We start from the raw sequence: 21,453 nt of genomic DNA, 5'->3' as shown, positions 1-21,453 counted from the left end.
GGAGAAAAAGGCGAAATGAAGTTCTTTTTAATTCTGACTTCTATAATCTTATGAATTTTTTGATCTACACAGAATTTTTATTACACGAAAATGGCGGTATTGGGATTTCGCACCCGACTTCCGCCAAAGACAGGGTGTGAGCCAAGTGCGAACTGAAGAGCCGCCACCACGTCTACTCTGTATTCACCAATTGCTCTCGGCTCTGCTACACCAACGCCACCAACAGTGGCGTCAGGATGCGACATGCGGCGATAGAGTTGAAAATGTATCATTGCAAGAAGCAGATGTGTGAAAATTCCTGAAGATCGAAGGATTGGAGATTTGAGATCGAGAATTTAAAGATATTGAAGTTCGTGGGTAAGTTCTAGAACAATCTAATTAGATTATAGGCTACTTAATCAATTTCTTAATTATTATTTTTAGCGTATGAAATACTCTCGATGAAATTACTTCGGTTGTTTAACATCTTCCCTTCAGATTTGCCTACAACTAGAAAGTATCAGTTTTTTAAGTAGCTTTCTTCATTATTTGATGTTTTCATTCAGTTCCCGCTGCGTATTTTTTCGTTACTTCTCTTTTATTTTTTTCGCTCTCACTTTTTTCGCTTTTACTTTTTCTTGCTTTTTTTCGTATCACAAGTACTTACTGTGATGTTACTCTGGTCGGCAATGTCCTTTATTTCTAGCTTTGATAATTTCTGCTATTCTTTGCCAGAATTGAATGATGATCAGTAGAAATATTGAAAGAAATGGAAATTTAGCAAACTTTAGGAGGTAAGGTACTTTCGTAGATATGCCTAAAACGCTTGGGATGGTAAAAAAATTTTCGAATATTTCTAGATTCTGTAGATGAGAGAGAAGTGCGAAATGGCACCATGCATCCACACAGCCATTCTTTCCATGTGTTCTGTGCCTTTAAATAACCATAAATTTATTTCATCAACGACATATAAAACGATAATGGATAAAGTGTCTGGCGTTAATCAATCCGCCTAGGATGCGCCACCACCTTCACTTCAACTCAGAATCGTTTGAGGTTTACGAACGTGTAACTGGCTCATGCAATGATCTGTGGGGGCTAAGCGATGTGTCAAGTCAGTGCTTTTATCCTCCCAGACAACTCGGGTACCAATTTATCGATTGTTCGCAGAAGGATGAAGGGCTTGGTTGGCACAAGGGCGGAATCGAACCCCCTATCGATCACGTTGTAGCCACAGCAGAACCTCTTACCAACTGCGCTACACCGAGGACTCTTTTTCGACAAAAAGGTTTTTGTGGAGAGGAAAATTCCGGGGGAAATTGACGACAAATGTTACAAACCTCAGATTCAGAATAATTTATTGTGTAATTGCTTTCAAACCGTGTATTTACTTTCACAGACGATATGGAATTGAAAAAAATTATGTGAGAAAACTAAAAATGATATGGTAGCAATTAACTGAAAACTGAATACATGGAATATGGGCTAACGTCTAGCCCACATGACAACATTGGTGTTTTCCGTTTAATGACAGGTTGTCCAGATTCCAATATGTGAACAAATAATTGGAACGGAAGCCACACCAGTGACGTCATAAACTGTACGAATGTTGGAAAAAATGTATCCATCTATCATCTCCGGATTTGGAACGATCACTAACCCCGCGGTCTATACTGCGATAATAGTGAAGAGAGGTAAATTCCATGAAGTCACTCCTGCAGAAATGTTATAGGTACTTGATTTATGAGTGATCTCCATCGATCTAATCAATAATTCACTATCACCAAATCACCCACATCCTCGGTGTTGTTCATTTCTTCTAGTTCTGCCATAAAATGCAGGATGTATTCGACGCTGGCCTTCTCTACACTATTATCTCAGCGTTAGCGACGTTATCGTTTGCAGTTAGTGATTTTTTTCTCATAGATTCCAATTTTTACTCACTAATATAGATTAGAGATATCAAAAACCTGACGTAGTAAGGATTTCTCATGGAAAGCTTCAATACAAGGACGTAGATAGCGGGGAAACCACCTGGTTCTGCTCATTTCTTCGTAGTCGATGTAAAAAAAAAGAACGAAACAGAGAAGCGCGTTCTAACGCACCCCGTGGGAACTAAAACAATTCCCACGCCGTTTCTTTCGCACGGGGAGATGAGCCATGTGGTTTTTCAAGTCAAATTCATGGTGTATTCTCTTTAAAGACAAACAAAGCTCTAAAAGATACCACTCCGGCACTTTCAGTGCTCCTCATTAATTTGCGCTCAAAAGAAAGTGAATAGGAAACGTGTGGCCGGAGGAATGAGAGCACCAGATGGAGCGAGGCATGATGTGTCGAAGATTTCCACATTAAGAGGTGGATTTTTTGGTTCTAGAATCTTATACACAACATTAATTCAAAATTGTTCATCGCTAATTCACTAATTAATTCACCATTTCACTAATTAATTTAATATTATTATTTAATAGTATCGCCAATTGTAGCGGAAATGGAAGCAAAAGCAGCATACACTCAGTTCGCCAAAATGAAAATCATCGTTCTAGCGAAAGCATGGAACGATTGTCTGAACCTTCCTTTTTTTCAAACGAGTGCCAACTCCAGAATTCACACAAAACGAGCCAAACTAGAGTGTTGTTGATTTGTTAAGCAGCAGAAAAAAAATACGGTGGCTGTTATTCAATATCGTGCCTGTATGTCGCGCGACAAAAAGTAGTATGTACGCAGCAACTGCGTCGTTCGAGTAGCCCGCAGTTGTCGCCTCTCTGTACCCCATCATGTAGACCGATGTCACAGAATTATGAAAACCGCCTAAAGGCAGGATCCGGGGGGATTTTTGAGGTAGGAGTCTCTCGCCAGTAGGCAGGAGTAGGTTCATAGTTTACAAACCCCTTAGATCACGGAATAGTTTCACTCGTTGGATTTTAAGGACTAGAGTTTTCTTTTTTTGTCAAACGTAACTGGAATCCATTTTCTTCGAAATTCTTCTCAACAATGCTTCTTTTTTTCTTTTGTGCTCAAGAAAATCACAAAATCATAAGAATTTCTGGAAGTGTGGAGGAGTGTTCGTTCGTTTCCGAAGTTCTAACAGAATTCTTGTTGTATATATTTCAGGTTATGATGATTTGGAAACAGCACTTACTCCACCACATGGTCCAGCTCCAAATGGTGACGGAAATGGTCAAGACAACAACAACAACAACAACAACAACAACGAGAAGGAGTATAGAGGCGATCAGAAGGTCACGAAAACGAAGATGAAATCTAAAGACGAGATGCCAGCATCTAAGCCTTCCTCAAGGAAAACGGCGGCAGAAAAGAAGGAAACTGGAGCACAACGTAAAGATAAAGTGGCGATGGACAGACGAACTGTGCCCGAAAAGAACGAGAGATTTTACTTCAAAACTGCTGAACCAGCTGAATTTGACGACGCTAATAAGTCACTTGCGCTTGCACCGGAACAGAGCAGCGGGGCAACTGATAAATCAAAATTTAAAACCTTAGAAGTGCAGAAGACGATCGGTGTGGAAGTCAGTAAGCTTATGATGATAACGTTTGATCGTTCGGTTGCGTTGGTTGCGTTGATTGCGTCAAGTGAAACTGTCCCAGAGTGTGGAAGTGTGATGGACTCACATTCTTACGTCTGCAACTAATTGGTGATTATCGAGTGAGCGCCATACTGCTGCGGATCGACGGAGACGTAAAAATGTGATGCCATCGCGTCCATAAACTCTGGAGGCAGCCAGGCGCGGTTACTACGATTCTGATTTTGACTTTGTGATGGATAGTCCCTCGTGACACAAATCACATCCTCCCAGTACGCCACAACTATGGACATTGAATTTTTTTTGTGGATTTTGCTGGCCTTATCGAACCGAACAGACCGTGATGAGCTCACTACGTTGATGTCCCCGAATCTGTCAACATCTGTTCTGTTTGTGTCTGAATCTGTTTTACTTCCAGGCTGAAAATGTTGACTCGGAAAGAATCGACGATCGTCTCAGAAGCACGGTGCAATCGTCTCCAAACCCAGCCAGTTTCATCGACACAGTAAAAGTTGACGAACGATTGCGCAGCAAAATGGTGTAGACAAACTCACTGAAGCATTTAGAAGGTGTTAATTATTTTTGACCACACAAATTTTTCCATTATTCTAATGCAATATTTCTAGTTTTTATTTTAGAAAAAGAGAAGAAGTCCGCGTTTAACATTGTACAAGAAAACATCACTTTATACTTCTGTGAACAGATAAATAGCTCAAATTGATTTCTTTTTTTTGCACACATTTTGCACATTGAAATGAGCGGAATCACATCATTTTTTACTGATGTTGGTGTTCGGTTCCAGACAGAGGAGAATTTTTGGGGAATTTCTCAATGTTTCGGCTCCACTTCCGCTGGGCAACGAGAAAAAAGGAGAAAAAAGAAAAAGATTCTTAGCAGAATCGCCGGGAGGACTGCAGATGACATAAATCGTTACTACAAAATATCATGCGTACAAGATGCTCCTCCAGACACTATGATGAGGTCCCGTGACGATGTTCTGATATACCTGGAGGGATCTTCCACTGCTGCCGCTCTCTTCGTTCTGCTTATAGTTAGGATTTGAGATTAAACTTGCAAATACTGCAGTGAAATAAAGTCTATAAATCGAGTAGTCAAAAGCATTGAGAGTTATCATGTGATCAATTTGCACAACGAAGCAACTCTTTACATCCAGAAGATGGGCGAAGTGAAACCTCGTGAAGTGGATTCTGTTACGAATACAAGTCCTTATAGGGTTACTTAATAAGAAATTCACGTTATTCGAGTCATATCGTCATCAGTTCTATGGATGCAAAGATTTTTGGGAAAATTATTGCTTTGAATGTTTTTGATGCCTCTGATTCCGTCACTGAAGGACAGTAATTATGGGAAAAATTACAGCACCGGGATGATCTGGTTGTGCTTGTGATCAGGATCATGAGACTCGAAAGCATTCGTAGTATCTGGCTGCGAGGATTCACTTGCTCCGTTAGCCTCAATGAAAGTGACTTGAAAAAAAATTCCTCGCCTTAACAATCATGTTTCCAAGAATCGATCTCTTCATTTCAAGATTTTTTCTCTCATTTCAACAATTGTGCGTACAGTGATGGTTTAAAACTTTTGGCTGAGCAAATTGAGGAATGAATTTTGTTTTCCACTGGGGATTGTTCTTACAATGAGTGAATGTGCTCAAGCGGGTGAACTCAACTGAAGGAATCTTCGTGGAATCGGCTGGGAAGGAAGTTCATATAAGGCGTAGAAGTGGCGTGAGCTTGCGCTGCGAGGCACGTCCTGTTCACGTCCTGGTTCTGAATATATTCGGCATCGATTCAGCAAAGGAAAAGAGCCAGTCTTCTCTATATTGGTGTCTTGGTTCTTGGATCATAGGAACTGTACCTCCTCCAAAGGTAAATGGGAAAGTCTATTCATCTGCAGAGGAGGAGCGACAGTCTCATACAAAGCGATTCTGCTCCAGCATCTGCGAAAATTTCTATTGAACGGACAAAAACACTTAATTTTCTGGACCTGCTATTTTCCATGGTTCACCTGGTGCACCGAGAGGACACCTTTTTCGTCTTATCCATATCCTCGAATGTACTGTTCCCCGATCCTATACTACAAACACATCCAGAGAGAAAAAAACGATAACCATGACCAGCTACTTCTGTACGCCAATCTAGGACAATCCAAAGGAAGATAATATCCAAGATAATTCTGGAAACGACCGCTGCTCTCATTGGACCTCCTTTAATGTAATTGTATGTTTTCTACCAAACCCATATATCATACATTCTGTACGAAAACATATAGCAAACCGCATTCGAATCATTTCTATAGCAGGAGTCAGCTGATGAATGTTGGCGATGATCAGGCTCAGCCTGACGTCGTTTTCAGAGCAGATGAACTTCTGGAAAGCAAATTTATTGTACACTGTAAGTTTCGTCGAAATATTTTCGAAGTTTCATCGAAAAGTTTGGAAAAAAAAACGAAAAACTCTTCCATTGTACACTGACCGGTCATAAGCTAACTCTCGGATCTAATTCTAGATCGTAGAAGTGAGATTTCATCGATTACGGAAATCGGTTTTGCTGCAATTCTACTAATATTTGGCATAATGGAAATCATCCTCTACAAGGAACAAGTTTGTGGTAAGTTACACTTTCCGGACTATGCAGGTTTAAGGTGAAAACACAAAGAAATCAGCCGTTGCATCGGCGGCCGCGACGCGTCCACCGCAACTCGAATCCGCTGCGCCAGTGTAGTTCACATTTTTCTGCACGAAAAAACGATATTTCCTCTCGAGCGAGGCCAACGAACGAAAAAAGTACGCATGTTATATATTTTGCGTTGATCTCAAGACTGATAATCCCGTTCCGATTTCTGGTGTAAAATGGCAGGAGCGGTTATGCACAAGCGAGCGCATCCTATCTTTGCGCCAACTACAGCGAGGAGTATTTGACTGGTGGAAGGGTGGAGAAGAAAATGGAAGCACACGGGAAGGTGTTCGAGCTGCCGGAAACGCATCGCTATCATCAGGGCGCAAAGATAGCTACCGTATAGTCGGGTCAAAACAACTTGAATCACTAGTGTAGTTGCAGTGCATTTGCGTACGCGCTGGAAACGGCGCGGTGGAGGCAGCGGTTGGGACCGCGGTGGGAACCCCGTCGCAAACTGCAGCGATTTTTGGTGCCAGGAAGGGTTTCACCACCCTCTTAGTCGCTACACTCCTCCGAATCGCCTCGAGAGAAGCTGCGGACGCAATTGCGTACGTGTTTCATGTCATTCATGTCATCCTACTGTAAAATGTTTCATGTCATCCTACTGTAAAAGTGCGCGGTTGTACGTGCAACCTATCAATAGCTGAGTCAAAACAACATGAAACACGGACAGTTGCGCAGGCGGTTGCGCTCGAAGCGGCGCAGTGGAGCGTAGCGGTTGCGATCGTGTAAGGATACTCGCTAACGCTACCGATCTCTGCAGTTCGCCATGATCGCACCTCGATCCCAACCGCTAAGTGGATGGTGAAAAGCAAATAAATAGATGCAAAATGAACTTTGACAAACAAAATCATCTCGGGATAGAAAAAAAACAGCATGGGAATTCCTTCTTGCTTTCTGTTCTACCTAAAATTGTCAAACTACTCTTCTTGTTTTTTTTTTCAGAAATCTCAGACTAAGTGAACAGGTAAAAAGTGCTCATTTTCTAGCTTTGACGGGAAATTTTCCGTATTCAGGATACTGCTTAATTTGTTTCGGTTTTCTGCTATTCTGTCTGTCCATACAATTCTACTTCGGAGTCATATTCAATTGGTGAGTGGTTGATATTTCTCTGTATTGAAGTAATGAGTGAACAACAACAGGAGGATCATGACATTTGTGTTCTGGAATAAGAGTGAGGGAGGAAAAGAGAAAGGGGAATAGAATGAGAGAGGAGAAGGAATAAATAAATGAATAAGAAAGCATTTACTCACATGACTACAATCGATGGGTTGATATTATTCCCTGAAGCGACTGCTCGCGTCTTCGCCGAGGTGTGTCGTCCTTGAACACGGCCCTGTCCAAGCATCTCATTTTACATCAAGCGCTTGCACGTCCATTCGTCCATTCTGTTCCAAATCCAGGGATAGTTGACGCCTCGCCTGAACGATGCACCTGCGAACGCCGAATGTCCTGAGGTGGACTCGGTAGACAGCTCCTGTCAATTCAGTGTGACAGAACGGATAACTTTTGCCAAGGACTGGTTCCCGAGGTCTTGATTCCCTACGTTTTTAACCTATCTACCTAGTCTCAAGAATATACAGTATGCTGGATGACGGTATCCGCGACGGCTAATCACGTCGGTGTGACCGGAACACCTCAGGGACGTGAGTTCTGAAGAGGGATAGAGGGATGACGATGAGGATTAAGCCGACTACACTAACCTCGAAACCAATCAATTTTTCTCAACCTTGGGTAACCTCATCTTCCAAGCTCCTTGAATCAGTCCTCTATTTTACTATATCATTTTTCCAAAAATTTTTTTTAGTTGGCCGCTTCTTATCTGCCATTCTGTAGTAGCTGCATCCATGTGTATATCGATATTTATTCTCTTGATGTGTTCTCTTTTAATGTCGTATCCAGCTCAAATCGTTAACTTGCAGTACCGGTAAGTCGCATGAAATGTCTTTTTTTTAAATTAAAATGCTAAACCTGAAATAATCCCCCACTTCTCTATGTGGAAGGTCATTATAAATATTTTGAGTGAAAATTATTTGTGAGAAAAAACGGAGGAGACACAATCTTAGATGACTAAGCGAAATCAAAAACAGCACCAATAATTTCATGTTCGCGCTTTTCGCTTGTGAATATTCAATGAATTATTCGAATACTTGTGGAACATGACACGGAATGCTTTGTAAAAACCAAAATGACTGTTAAACTGTAACCAGCAGCTCTGACGAACCTTGAATGTTTAAAACGGTGAATAACAATTACAATAACCCTTAAAGACATCACCGCCAGGAGCCTGAGGTGGTACGGGTTCCAGCTGGGTTATCTTAGACTGTTGGCGCGCTGCAATTGAGGACATCGTAAGAAACAGCGTTCCGGGATCGTCCGTTTACACGGATACAAGGAAAGATGAACGGAATCACCCTCTTCTCCACAATCTACGATCCCGTCGTATAGGCATTACCCGTCGGAAACCCGTACCACCCCAGATTCATGGGTGGTAAAAGTTCACAATGTAAAGAAAGTAACGAAATAACAAAAAAAAAGAATATACTATAGCATTATTAAAATTAGCATTTCTAACTCATGAAATTTATAGCCCTTAGATCATCGCCAGCGACATCGCGTTCAACAGTTTAATCCGAACTAATTTGAACATTCTTATTTCTTATTTCAAGAAAAAAAAGTCCAGAAATTTGTGGGATGGAGTTATTAGTGATTGCTCATAGATTATATGCTTATTTAACGAATTCCATAAAAAGTAGAATAATGTACGATGAAAAAACTTTAAAAAAAACTAACCCCACTTCGACGAATTCGTCAGCGCGAACGAATCCACGTTATTTCTTTCCGGAGTGATCTTTTTTTTCGTCTTTTCAGGATTAAGAGGTAAGGAAAATGAAATCTCGCACTCACACCGAACTTTTTTCCTAAATTTTATCCACTCTGTTTGAGACTCCATCTTTGTTATATAAGGTTCTTGGGGAATAGAATTCCAAGCATCGGTGGTTCAGTGGTAGAATGCTCGCCTGCCACGCGGGCGGCCCGGGTTCGATTCCCGGCCGATGCAATGTTTTTGACAATACTCTGAATCTAATTTTATACAACAATAAATATGAAGAACAGTAAACGAATGTACAAATAGTTTGTAGAAATTTTGAATCGAAACAAAAAGTGAACATGAAAATAGATGAAACCGTTTATCGCTGTTTATACTTCGTGTCGAAGGCATTTTATAGGTCTTGAAATATGAAAATCGCAGATTTTCTGGATCTGGTAGTCTTCTTCTAACCACGTCTATATCTATCAACTTTTGAGAAATATATCTTATATTTGCTGTTCCAAAAAAAACCACTTCATTTAGGGTTACGGCGGTACTGGTGATAACGACGAGCGTTATCGCTTTGGTTTTGTTGGCGACATTTGCGGTCACATCGTTTTCTCGTGGTAAAGAGGTTTGTTAACGTTTTCTTAAACAAATTTGCTGTACCAGTTAAAAAAAATAATAAACGTTAAATAACTGAGATGCTCTAAAAGTAGTATGGAGACACTTTTTTTTCTTGATGTTGCCAGCTTTCCACTCAAGTAGTTACGGACTGAAAGTGGAATTTAAAAATTTCTTCCGGCACAAATTCAACGATTTGAAACCTTGGGAACACTACGACCTACTCAGAGCTCAGTTCACATGATGTGTTCTGGGAAAAGGATTTATGCGCCCTCAAAAAATGAGAAAAATCCCTACATGGGTAATGAAAGGCAACCAGTGATCGTTTTCTGCTTAGCTAAACAGTTTCGGCGCAGAGATACGGGAACCACGGAAAAATCGTTCCAAGCCGCCCTATCCTCTGAATTTTCAGTTGTGGGCATTCGAAGTGAGTCATACGGATCATCTACGTCGTCTTCTTATTGAAGCGTTGGAAGCGTTAGAAGAATATCGTCAAGAGCATAGTTCAGCCAGTGATGATGATTGAATCGGCAGCATGGACCGTGGAAAACTCGGGAAAGGGGGATTATCACAGATTTAAATGTTTAGATTAACCATTTGTCATGTCATTTTTCATCGATACTATGATTTTATATTAGATCATTGTTAATTACAGAATGTATGTATGTTTAAGAAATACATTTCAGAAATAAACCAAAGAAAATCTTGTTGTTCAACCATAAAAGATCAATTAGAACATCAGAATTACTTTTTTTTTTGGTTGAGTTACGGTACGAACTAAATGTAAACCAAAAGAATTTGGATATAGAAACCTGAACAACCTGACAAAAACAACAACAACGTGCGTGGATTCCGGAAATTCGACTGTATCCGGTATATCTTAGATCAGATAAGAAGAAAGTGCATCAAAAACAACTGCTCTCTGCGCCGCTACCACAGCGCTGACTACCATGGAGTCCCAAGACGAAATGAGGGAATAGAGTAATGTGGAATTAGCGACCGCAACAAAAAAAAGTGCAAAAACTGCCGAAATATGCGAAAGCCGAAATATCCAACATTTTCCGCTCTCCATATAAATGATTTCTCTAGTTATAAAATTTTCGAGAATTTTCTTATTCTCAATCACACTGGGACCACTCAGTTTTGTTTAACTCCAATCCAAAATCCACAATCTCCTGCAATCATTCACGTCGTTGTCCTTATTTTCTTTTCTAAAAAGTGAAGGGTAGCATTCCCTGGATAGCTATGTACGTAATTTCTCACTATGGGTTTTTATTCGATTGAATCTTTCGACCGATGAAAATGTCTGCTGTCTTACTTTGTGGATAAACAACTAAACATGCGAGCGTCCTACAACAATAAGCTATAGCGTCCTATAACTATATAAGCGTCCATTAAACTATGCATATTGAAAGGTCCCAGAGTATGTGTACCTTATGCACACATCTATTTTCTCAAACTATCAATCTTCGTGTCACTGGTTGCATAAAATAAAATAAAATGGAAGTCAAAAGCTTTGAAAAGCTCTCAAAATCCGCAAACGAACCGATTCTGCGTTCGTAGTACTTAAAAAAGTCAGAAAAACCATCAGAATATTAGGGAACGTTACTTACTGGACGACACAGAATCGAAGGTTTTTGATCTTTATTCCATTTTGAGCCATCGCGATTCAACCTGCTCTAGACGCTTTAAAATACTTTATTATGAAGTGCTAAGACCACAATAAATAACCACACTACTACCCGTTACAGAATGGTTGTCCCATTTGAAACCTTTGTGAACATACATATCTGTCACATTAAACACAGTTCACTGTCACTTGTCCAGCGATAGGACCACTGAAAGAACCGCTCGACCACCTCAGAGCACCTGTACATGTTAATGTCGTGCCGATAGTGGTGGTACCAATTCTGGAATTATTGCGTAATTTGATGAGTCGAAGTCGCTAAGGTAGCAATTTTTCATAACTTACTTGTATCCGTTAGGGCAGCCGCTTAATGTGTATCCTTTACACCAAGTAGTAGCATCGTAATTGAGTGTCGTCGTAACACCTGGTCCAGTGTTGACATTACCGCATGTGGTACAAGCTGAACTGCATTTGTTACAAACAAGCTCTACGATCACTGTTTCACAAAGGAGGGTTAAACCAAAATTCCAGCAAAACGATGCACTTTCGATTAAATCAAGGCAGAGGCAAATGAATTTCTAAAGCACACTACGATACACACGTTCCAACAGAAACGTCCATGGTTTATTGCTTTTAGTTGTGGAATTTCACTGCCGACCGACTCTTAGGACTTTGTTTCAAGTGTTTTTTTCTAATCCCAGCCTTTTATCGCACTAATACTTTGCTAACCACTGTTGTCGTTCACTTAGTTTGAATGTCCTCATCCTTAAACATCTATGCTTACAAAAAATTCACTGTTCTCAAAAATATGACTATCGTAAGTTTCAAAACTCAAGAAAAACGTAGTGAGCTTGTTCTTGAGTGTTTTGAACCTAACTGAGGTCGCTGTCGTACTATGTACCTCATCAAATAGCTTGAACTCGTTATTTATCCCCGCAATTAACTTTTTCTGTTCAGTTTATGGGATATAGTTGATGGGTGACGTCGAAGGCACCGAAGGAGATCTCGGAAAGAAGACGATACTTGAAAACTCACGGAAAACGTAGCAAGCTTGTTCTTGAACGGTGGTTTGAACCCCATTGATAGTAGCCATCCATTGCCCGGCCACACAGGTCATCGCTGTACTTCGAGCAGCAGGTGGTTGAAGCGTCACGACACCGTTCGATGTGACCAGCCTTAATTCAACGTTTGATTGAAAATACACATGGAATAGTAAAAAAAGTGAATGAAATCCTAGCCGGGAAAGCGCTGAATTTACCTATAAAGATCATTCATACTACAACGCGTCGCCAATGTTGAACAACCTGAAGCGTCGAGTGGTCCTAAGTCATTACCTCGTGTAGGAGGTACACGATTCGGTGAAGGTGTAATGGTCAATGTAGAGCAAGTGCAAGCTGGAATAAACAAGGAATACGATAATATTCGAACGGTAATACGCAAAGAAATGGAAGTAAACTTACATGTTTCACACTGAGCTATAGAATAAACGGTCATTTGAGTGTCTACCCATTGCTGTTGACCGTTGCATGTTAGTGATGTTACTGTTGTTCGCCCAGCTCCAGCCGTCATTAGTCCACTTTCGCAGTATGCTTCCGGACATTGACCTCAAGTACCCCTTATTCACTACGGATTCCTCACCAGTCAACATTTTTCACATAGATTCAATCCTCGGAAAAGGAAATTTCCTTTTACTTCCGACTAAATTTCCAGAATGTTGACAAATTTCCTACCATCATTCCTCGTTGAAACGGTTGTGCATTTGAAACCAGGCAAACAAGTCATTCCAGCATTGGTCAGCGCGGAACACTGGTTACATGCTGAAAAAAGCATAGAATCCTATTTCAAAAGTCCAATTTGAACAAATTGATAAAGTGAAAAAAGAAAGAAGAAAAGGTTTGTCAGAAGAAAGGCGCATAGAGATGGTGCATCTCATCCAAATTTCGAGTGTATATGGACATCGATCATCAACCATCATTCCTCGTTGAAAACATCAATGTAGTGCTTTCATATATAGTGGACTCGTACTGCCCACAATTACAATTTTAAGCAAGTTACGAAGCCATCTGACAGCTAAAACTAAGGTTGAAAGTGATTGTGTGCGAAGCCTTCGACTCATGAATTTTTGATATTATACTTCAAAGTGCTTTGTTTGTTAATTTCTTAAACTTTCGATCTTCTTCACATCAAAAAGGTATATATCAAGGTACCACTTTGATACACACCTTGATACACAGATTCGGAATGAAACATGTTGTAACACTGTAGCAGGGAAAGGCTCACCGGACCTAGTTTCTTCTTGTTTTTTTCGTTGTGTAACGGTATATAAATAGGATTACTTAGTCTTAACAAAGTCCTTTCCTAGTTAAGTTTTATCCTTTGTTCATTCATTTCATTATACGAAAAAAGAAAAGCTACAAAAAAAAAACAAGAGAGAAGAGGTCTGGGGTGCATTTCGCAAACTAGGTTTAGTGGTTCAGTGCACACATTCACCGAGAACTTGTCGCATCACCACAATACAAAACATTTTTTGTCGACTGTTCAGCTGCGAATAGAATGATATGTAATAGATATGAATATAGTAATATAATAAGGTGATAATGCATTCACTATCACTTGTGAACTCACGGATTTCGCATTGAGCGCTTGTGTAAGAAGTGGATTGTGCATCCAACCATTGTGACATTGCGTTGCATGTGAGAACAGTAAGTGATGTTCTATCCGCATTTCCAGTAAGTGTTCCACTAGGACAATACGTTTCCGAGCATTGAGCTGTAATTTCCATTTCGAACAGAAGTTTGGTACTCTACTTCACATTGGTACGTAAATGCCTCGAACATCCCTCGAATTCATAGAAATTTCGTAAAATTTCATCCTTCATTTTCACTCCAAGCGAAATTTGATTATGCAGGAGGATTACTCATAGATGGAAGTTACCTTCACGTCTAATAGCTGCTTCACAAATAAATCCTTTCGGGCAGAGCATACCAGAGTTGGACAGCGCCATACATTGCGTACAAGCTGCAAATCTTGCTTATCATAAATCAAATGGACGCTATTTAATACAAAACATACACAAACACAACAAACAATGGACTGAAACCCATTCCCAATGGGATTTTTGTACTCACGAGCTTCGCACTGAGCTGCAGTGTACACGGCCATCTGTGCGTCAATCCACTGCGCTGAACCGTCGCAAGTCAATGTCGTCACCGCTACGTTTCCTGGATTTGCCTTCATGGATCCAGTGGTGCAAATAACTGCGGGGCATTGACCTAAACAATTCGTTGAACACTACCTTTTTTTTGTTTTTTTGAAAATAGGTTCCACAAGTGAAATCTTAGTTCTGTCGTCCACTTCACTTTTAGACTCTTGGATCAAAGAAAAAGTAACCTGGAGAAGTACTCTAGTATGTTGCATTATCGGTTCTTTTAAAACAGTACTATTAAGATGTAGAAATGACCGCAAAGTACAAAACTTCTGATTTGCGAATTACCAGTCATTGAATTTAGAAATCAACAATTAATCGTTGTAGCGTAACAAATATTTAATCTCCTCAAAAAATGTAATCAAAGCATTTCAATTTAAAAAAACGGCTGTACATGGTCAATCTGTTCTTGTAGATGCGAAACGAGTGTTTCGGATGTTTTTCTGAGACAATCGGATGGGTGCCGCGGTGAGTAAAAAAAACTAGTGCACTAACAAACTAGAGAGCATCCTGGAAACGATGATATGCTCGGATTTTTCTTGGACGTTCTAGAAGCTAATGGCTTAGCTCCCATGGACAGTTAAGAGTTCTAGACTACATGCTAGCTACCAGTTATACAACTAGTCAACTAATCAATTATTCGGAATTTACTGAAGACTTATTTCTTTGCTGTTATTAACTGGTAATTAAGGTTTAACTTTGTCACAGCTCTATTTCAGCCGTTTGTCGATGGTAAGTCGTGAGATTTTGTGTATGTACGTCGCGTCAAAGAACGAACCTGCTTGACTGACAACCTGAGTGCACACAAAACCAGTAGGGCATGTCATACCAGTATTGGTCAAAGCAGTACATTTATCACAAGCTGAAATGTGCGTCATTTATACTACGTAACGTATGCTAAGCATTTGACTTTAAGGTTTCTGATCTTAATCTTCCAAAACGTTCTAATTTCTTACTTTTTCTAAACTTTTCACTTAAAACATCATAAATTCAGAATCACTTATTGTATTTGAATGTAAAAATATCGTGCATTCCAGGCTAGTGGTGAACTTACGGATTTCACATTGAGCGATTGTGTAGGAAGTAGATTGTGCATCAATCCATTGTGACATTGCGTTACATGTTAGAACGGTAAGTGGTGTTCTAGCAGTATTTCCAGTAAGTGTTCCAGTAGCACAAAACGTCTCCGAGCACTGAGCTGAAATTTCCATTTCTAAGGAATTTTCCAGAACGCCTAATTCAGCCTAATTCTTGTATACTTTTATGATAGTTGTTCTATGTTCTCAAATCCAAAAATACCCAAATTCACGAGAATTTGATGAGATTTCGTCGTTTGTCGTTTAATTCAATCCAAAAAAAAACCGTGTACAAAGGGATTACAAATAGATGAATGATACCTTCACGTCTAGTGGCTGCTTCACAAATAAATCCTGTCGGGCAGGTCATGCCTGTGTTCGATAGTGCCGTACATTGAATACAAGCTGAAAAGTTTCGTTTATTACAAAAATCAACAAACATTACTCTGGATATAGAAAACAATGTAGTGAAATTTTTGCGCTCACAAGCTTCGCATTGAGCTGCAGTGTATACGGCCATCTGCGCGTCAATCCATTGTGCTGTGCGGTCGCAAGTCAATGTTGTCACCGCTACATTTCCTGGATTTGCCTTCATGGTTCCAGTGGTGCAAATAACAGCAGGACATTGGCCTAAACACTTCATTGAACACTACTCGATTTGACCGCTGAATATACGATATTCACAGATGAAATTCTACTTCCATCACTTTTAAACTTTTGACTGAAAAAAGAAAAATTCGGGTGGTGTTCCGTTGAAATTTTAACAATACTAGCGAATGGAAACGTTTGTAAAGAATGAGAAAAGAACTCTTTGATTATGAAGGTACCAGGTTGATGTCGTAATATGGCTAAGAAAAACTTAAATCGCCTTTTAGAAAATGTTTCATACAAAGCAGTTAAAAAAAACAGCAGCGAACTATTTCGGTGAGCCGTTCATCGGTAACGAGCCCCTGGACTTTGTGCATGTTGTGTCAATCCATAGAAAAAACAAACCTGCTTGACTTACGACCTGGGTGCACACTGAACCCGTAGGGCAAGTCATACCAGTGTTTGTTAAAGCAGTACATTGATCACAAGCTGAAATGCACAGCTTTTATACCGCTAGCAAATGAGCCGACGTAAGTTAAATAGCAGGAGAAAATCTCCAAGAAAAAATTAGTGAGGAAATCCAACGAAAGTTCGAGAACATACGAATTTCGCATTGTGCGCTGGCATAGATAGCATTTTGCGGATCCACCCATTGACTGAGACCATTGCATGTCAACGACGTGACCGTCGTCCGTTGAGTGTTTCCTGTCATTGTGCCCGTAGCACAATACGTTTCCTTGCATTGCCCTGCAAAAACCCGGATTGCTCAAATCTTAGGTGAACTGCCCCTCGCGCGCGAGCGCAAAAAGCCCTACCCCCAGGGAAATCCTTTTCTTGTACGTTCTTCTTTCTCCCTCTTTTTTCGTTTCTATCTCCGCACCCGAAATTGCGTGCACAATTGTCTCAACTACAGCGCCTCGAAAAATTTCGAGTTACAAGGCAAATGCTAGCGCATGCTTATTTCCGATACCCATTTCACTGAGTGTCCTGTCGCTCAAACGTTTACGGTAGACTCTTCCAAATCAGTCAGACAACGCTGCATGGAAGATGCAAGATTTTGATTGAACCGTAACTTGTAGCCGATCTTGCAAGAAATCACCTTCTCGCTCCATCGTAGCTTCGCAAATAAGTCCCGTTGGACATGGCATACCGGCATTTGTCAAAGCAGTACAAAGTTCACAAGCTGGAACAATTTTTTTTGAAGAAAAATATTCCATCCTTACGTTAGGAATTATAAATACCGTCGTAACTCACACATTTCACATTGTGCAGCTGTATATGCGGTACCAGCAGCGTCTACCCATTTTCCTTGTCCATTGCAAGTCAAGAAATCCACCGTCGTGCCATCGGCGGTCATGACACCGGTTGGACAGTACGCTTCGCTGCATTGTCCTGAGATTTTATCCGGTCAGTCTTCTCTACTGCCTCAATATAACAAAACACCAAAACAACACTCGACCAACCCGCTCGCTGTGAGACCGTTGTGCAGGTGAGACCAGCCGGACAAGTGAGACCATCTTGTGGTAGAGCCGTACAAGTAGTACAGGCTGAAACGGAATGTATAGTTGAGCCAAAACGATATGAGGTACGGTACAGCTGCGTAAGAGGTTGCGTTCGAAGCAGCGCACAGGAGCATAACGGTTACGATCGATTGAGGACCCTTGCTACCACCGTTCATTGCTGCAGTTCGCGATGGTCCCCGATGGATTGCAGCCGCAACGCTCCACCGCACCACTTCGCGAGCGCAACCGCATACGCAATTGCACCGCACTTTATGTCGTTTTGAGCCGACTATATACGATAAGGTAGGTGTGTTACGCCTATGGTTATTAACTGTTGTACTGCGTACCGTAAAACATGCAACAGAAATTCTGACCTATTTTAACCGTATAAGAAGAACTGTTGTAGAAAATCCATGAAACTCACGCAGTCCGCAAGCAACTTGATTGACGATATCTCCGTTAGTCAAATAACCGCCATTAGCACAAATAGCGGTCTGTACTGGTTGTCCAACGCTGAACATCTTTCCGTTCGTGCAAACAGCCACCGTGCAGCCTTGTGGATCCGTCGAATAACTGATAGGGCTGGAAAAAGTAGAATGCTAGAACGGACCGAACATTCATCAACGAGAGCGTTAATCATCCACAATTAGAAGAAAGAAAAGCAGAAATTTTGAAGTTTGTAGGCTAAGATTTTGAGATGTCTTATCAGCAAAATGAAAAAACTTAAACTAATGAAAAAGAATTCTGCTATGACTATCGAGGGCAGAATTTTTCTCTGTTGCGGACATAACGCTAGAACTATTCCGTTAATTGCAATTTAATGCGTGATTCAGGGCTGATGAATCCCGAATATCCGATAGGCTTGGAGGATTTTACATTAGTTGAACAGAAGTAAATTTTTCCAAAGTCATCATAATGTAATAACATTAAATATACACACGACGGCTCACTAAAACTTGCTCCTCTGTTGGAGTTGGATCCAACCGCGGCCGAACGTGAAAAGCGGTGGGATGTCGAGAGCTGCCATCCAGAAATGATGTCATTTTAATGGATTTAGACTGCGCACGATGAAGCATCGATGAATTTCTTGTTGAGTGCTACCGTAGATCAACGAATAGCTGCTCGACCTGTTGACCATCAATACAGCCGCCGTGCAAATGTGACTTCTGGGCGGTCTTCTTGTCGGACACAAACAAATATAGTTAATCCTTTACTATTCCTATTAGTTATTTATCTTCACTCATACTATTGATCATTTAAATCCCTGTAAAGATGTTCGTCCTTTGATAGAGGCTTTTTTTTTGGTTTCTGAATCTTTCTCAAATTTTGGAATAGGGCAAATATGTGTAATAATTTCATAGATGTCTCTATTTACTGGAGTGAAGTCTTTTCAATGCCTCATTTTCATCCCATGACTTTGACTTTCCGGAAATCATATCAAACCTAGCAAGCACAGTCGTTCGTAACAGGACGGGGCATTACGTCCACGGTGAAGGCGTGCATAGGTGATTCCTTTACAGTACGCAGAAAACTCTCCGGAACTAATTGCTTAAACTTTTTGCTAACATTTTGCTAATTATGTTTTCTTTGGGTTTTTTTTTGCTGCCAACTCATTGGCGCCCTTATTTCCCGAGGATTTAACATAGTTTTTTTTCTATTAGTAGCTTTAGTTTACATGACATAGATCCTCTAAGATTAACGCTGAAGAGGCCTTAGAGCCCTGATTAATTATTTGATTATTTACCTCGAGAAATAAGAGCGCCACTGAGTGCCACCCCCCCCCCCCCCCAACTACATTTATTCCCAATTTCTTTCTCATTCCTTTTTGTTTAACTGTGTGTCATTAGCGTTTGTAACTTTAATGATCCAAATTATGGTAAAATCCCAAAATCTTTTTCCTAGAAGTAGGCTAACTAAGCACCGTTACACAAAAAGGAACGCAGAATTCCAATCCCTGCAAAATGAAGTCTTTAGGGATATGCTCTGAAATCAGGAGCAACCTGAAGAGTAGTGAGAGCAATAGTGAAAAAAGTGATGAAAAACCACAAAAGCGCAAAAAAATGAAAGAGGTTCGGGGATTTTCCGCATACTGTAGAGAGTACATAGTTTAGTGCAACCCATCACCGAGGTCGCGTTGTCGTATTACAAAACGTTTTACGCCGACTCTACGCTCCAGTATATCCAGTCTTTCACTCGATTTTACGGGAAAAACTCGTGAACTGCAGCTACTCAGGAACTAATTTGCAAATATTTTAGGCAAGCAAAAGACTTTGCATTTTCTCCATAGGAAGATTTCTCTGGAAATCGTTGCCACACGATGTAATACCGCTACCAGCGCTTGCTGTTCACCTCACATGTGAGTTTCTTTTTCTTTTTTTTTCGGTTTGAAAATTAAAAGAAAAACTCACTTGGGAGTGGCTTCGGTTGAGCAGTCGTAGTTCACCGGACATGGTGTTTCAACAGCAGTTAGAGGTTGACAGGTGGAACATGCTGAAAGAAATCTTATGGAAATTTCTGGATTAGTTTGACGTCAAATAAGAGATATATAGGATTTCTCTACGACAGCGCGAGGAGAGGAGCTTTTGCTAGTTATTCCAGTTACCTTTCTGCAGCATTGCGACCACAAGACAACAATGCGGGTGTTCGCGTTCTATCGCGTAATAAGTTGCATCGTTTGGCGGACGAGATCACGCAGCGCTGTTTCCCACGGTTTTTTACGTTGATAGAGGGGGGAGGGATTGCGAGTGATCACGCCGTATAGTCGTGAACTAAATCCAGAGTAAGACTTACGGAATCCACACGTCGCTTGCAAACTTTTCCCCAACAACTCTCCAGTGGACGCTCTCCAAAACAGTTGTTTATCACGATCGCATACTGCGTTGCTTACGGCTGTTGGTTCAGCTTCAAACTCTGCGATCATTTGACCTTGTTTACAAGCATATCTAAAATTGTGGATTTGTATTCATGAGTTCCTTTGAGTACATCGTTGAAAACACTAACTTTGAACATCCAGCACCAGTCGTGGAACTTTGCAGAAGTGTGAAGTCGCAAATTGTTCCTTGAGGGCATGTGAGTTGAGTTGCCGGAGCGCAGTTGTCACAAACTGAGGGTGTGGTACTTGGATCATTGAGAAGTTATTACGGGTTAAAGGTGAGCTTAAGAGCTCATGTATTATTTAAGTACCTAATCCCAGATGTTAGGAAGGATGAGGGGAAGGGACGAGAGAAGTAAATTAAACCCTTTAACATTCACAGAAGGGAAGTGATTTTATTTCTCCTATTTTTAACTAGTACTAGGGCTACTTTTCCCCTTCATTTATTGTATACCCTATGGGACCCTAACGGTAACAGGATAGTAACTATGACAAAATTTTCCTATTTCTAAAATTATCTCCGAAATGCTCGACGAAATACTTACCGGGTCCTGCCGTCATCTGAAAAAAACAGAAATTTTTAGCGCTATTCTCGTCTCATGAAACATTTTGAAATATTCTAAGAGTTTTCAGAAAAACAAGCTTCGAAGACTTGAAGAATTTTTGAACAACATTTTTCTTCCGGTTACTTCTTTATTATTAGGTTTCTCGTGCAATTTTTCTGTTTTTTCCTTTTCTTTTTTGTTTTGTTTTCTCTCGCTTTTTCTCGCAATCACGTAAGATAATTGCGATTCATCTAGAAGTCGATCAAACTTCCCTAACCGTAACAGGTCCAGTTTCTACCAATTTTACCAAGTTTCATCCAATTAGTTTTGGTAATCTTTTATGTACTATATTTAAATGAATCGGTAGGTGAAAATTTGAAGAATT

At 40.5% G+C, this 21,453-nt stretch overlaps 3 protein-coding genes across 5 annotated transcripts; 2 read left to right on the top strand and 1 right to left on the bottom strand.

The window, feature by feature from the left end:
* Positions 1-90: 90 nt before the first annotated feature.
* On the top strand, positions 91-4,184 carry RB195_004486 (uncharacterized protein; the record flags this gene model as incomplete). 2 transcript variants are annotated; one of them, XM_064182344.1, is made up of 11 exons in its annotated part: positions 91-134; positions 305-357; positions 424-496; positions 686-730; positions 1,670-1,673; positions 1,803-1,883; positions 2,223-2,334; positions 3,091-3,506; positions 3,940-3,987; positions 4,053-4,090; positions 4,160-4,184. In XM_064182344.1, the coding sequence occupies 11 exons, from the start codon at positions 91-93 to the stop codon at positions 4,182-4,184; spliced, it is 939 nt and encodes a 312-aa protein (XP_064033610.1). The 2 variants fall into 2 exon arrangements, with proteins under 2 accessions (XP_064033610.1, XP_064033611.1); XM_064182343.1 differs by lacking the exons at positions 91-134; positions 305-357; positions 424-496; ... (1 more) ...; positions 1,670-1,673; positions 4,160-4,184 and having other exon boundaries at positions 1,815-1,883; positions 3,940-4,065.
* Positions 4,185-5,850: 1,666 nt separating this feature from the next.
* On the top strand, positions 5,851-10,179 carry RB195_004485 (uncharacterized protein; the record flags this gene model as incomplete). The annotated part of the gene is made up of 6 exons (XM_013450017.2): positions 5,851-5,932; positions 6,047-6,148; positions 7,234-7,309; positions 8,025-8,144; positions 9,573-9,663; positions 10,066-10,179. The coding sequence occupies 6 exons, from the start codon at positions 5,851-5,853 to the stop codon at positions 10,177-10,179; spliced, it is 585 nt and encodes a 194-aa protein (XP_013305471.2).
* A 1,272-nt stretch (positions 10,180-11,451) lies between these two features.
* RB195_004484 (uncharacterized protein) lies at positions 11,452-21,084 on the bottom strand (the record flags this gene model as incomplete). Of its 2 annotated transcripts, XM_064182341.1 has the most annotated exons (23): positions 11,452-11,563; positions 11,626-11,740; positions 12,316-12,455; positions 12,539-12,674; positions 12,741-12,884; positions 13,011-13,097; positions 13,906-14,049; positions 14,215-14,298; positions 14,409-14,552; positions 15,264-15,347; positions 15,540-15,683; positions 15,883-15,966; positions 16,048-16,191; positions 16,555-16,638; positions 16,753-16,896; positions 17,249-17,332; positions 17,404-17,541; positions 17,613-17,696; positions 18,076-18,233; positions 20,060-20,141; positions 20,442-20,593; positions 20,652-20,754; positions 21,069-21,084. In XM_064182341.1, the coding sequence occupies 23 exons, from the start codon at positions 21,082-21,084 to the stop codon at positions 11,452-11,454; spliced, it is 2,607 nt and encodes an 868-aa protein (XP_064033608.1). The 2 variants fall into 2 exon arrangements, with proteins under 2 accessions (XP_064033608.1, XP_064033609.1); XM_064182342.1 differs by lacking the exons at positions 20,060-20,141; positions 20,442-20,593; positions 20,652-20,754; positions 21,069-21,084 and adding an exon at positions 18,602-18,678.
* Positions 21,085-21,453: the final 369 nt, after the last annotated feature.

This window comes from Necator americanus, chromosome I, assembly GCF_031761385.1.
Source record: "Necator americanus strain Aroian chromosome I, whole genome shotgun sequence".
Classification (NCBI taxonomy): domain Eukaryota; kingdom Metazoa; phylum Nematoda; class Chromadorea; order Rhabditida; family Ancylostomatidae; genus Necator; species Necator americanus.
The sequence above is the reverse complement of the archived record's forward strand: the minus strand, read 5'-3'. Positions and strand labels throughout refer to the sequence as shown.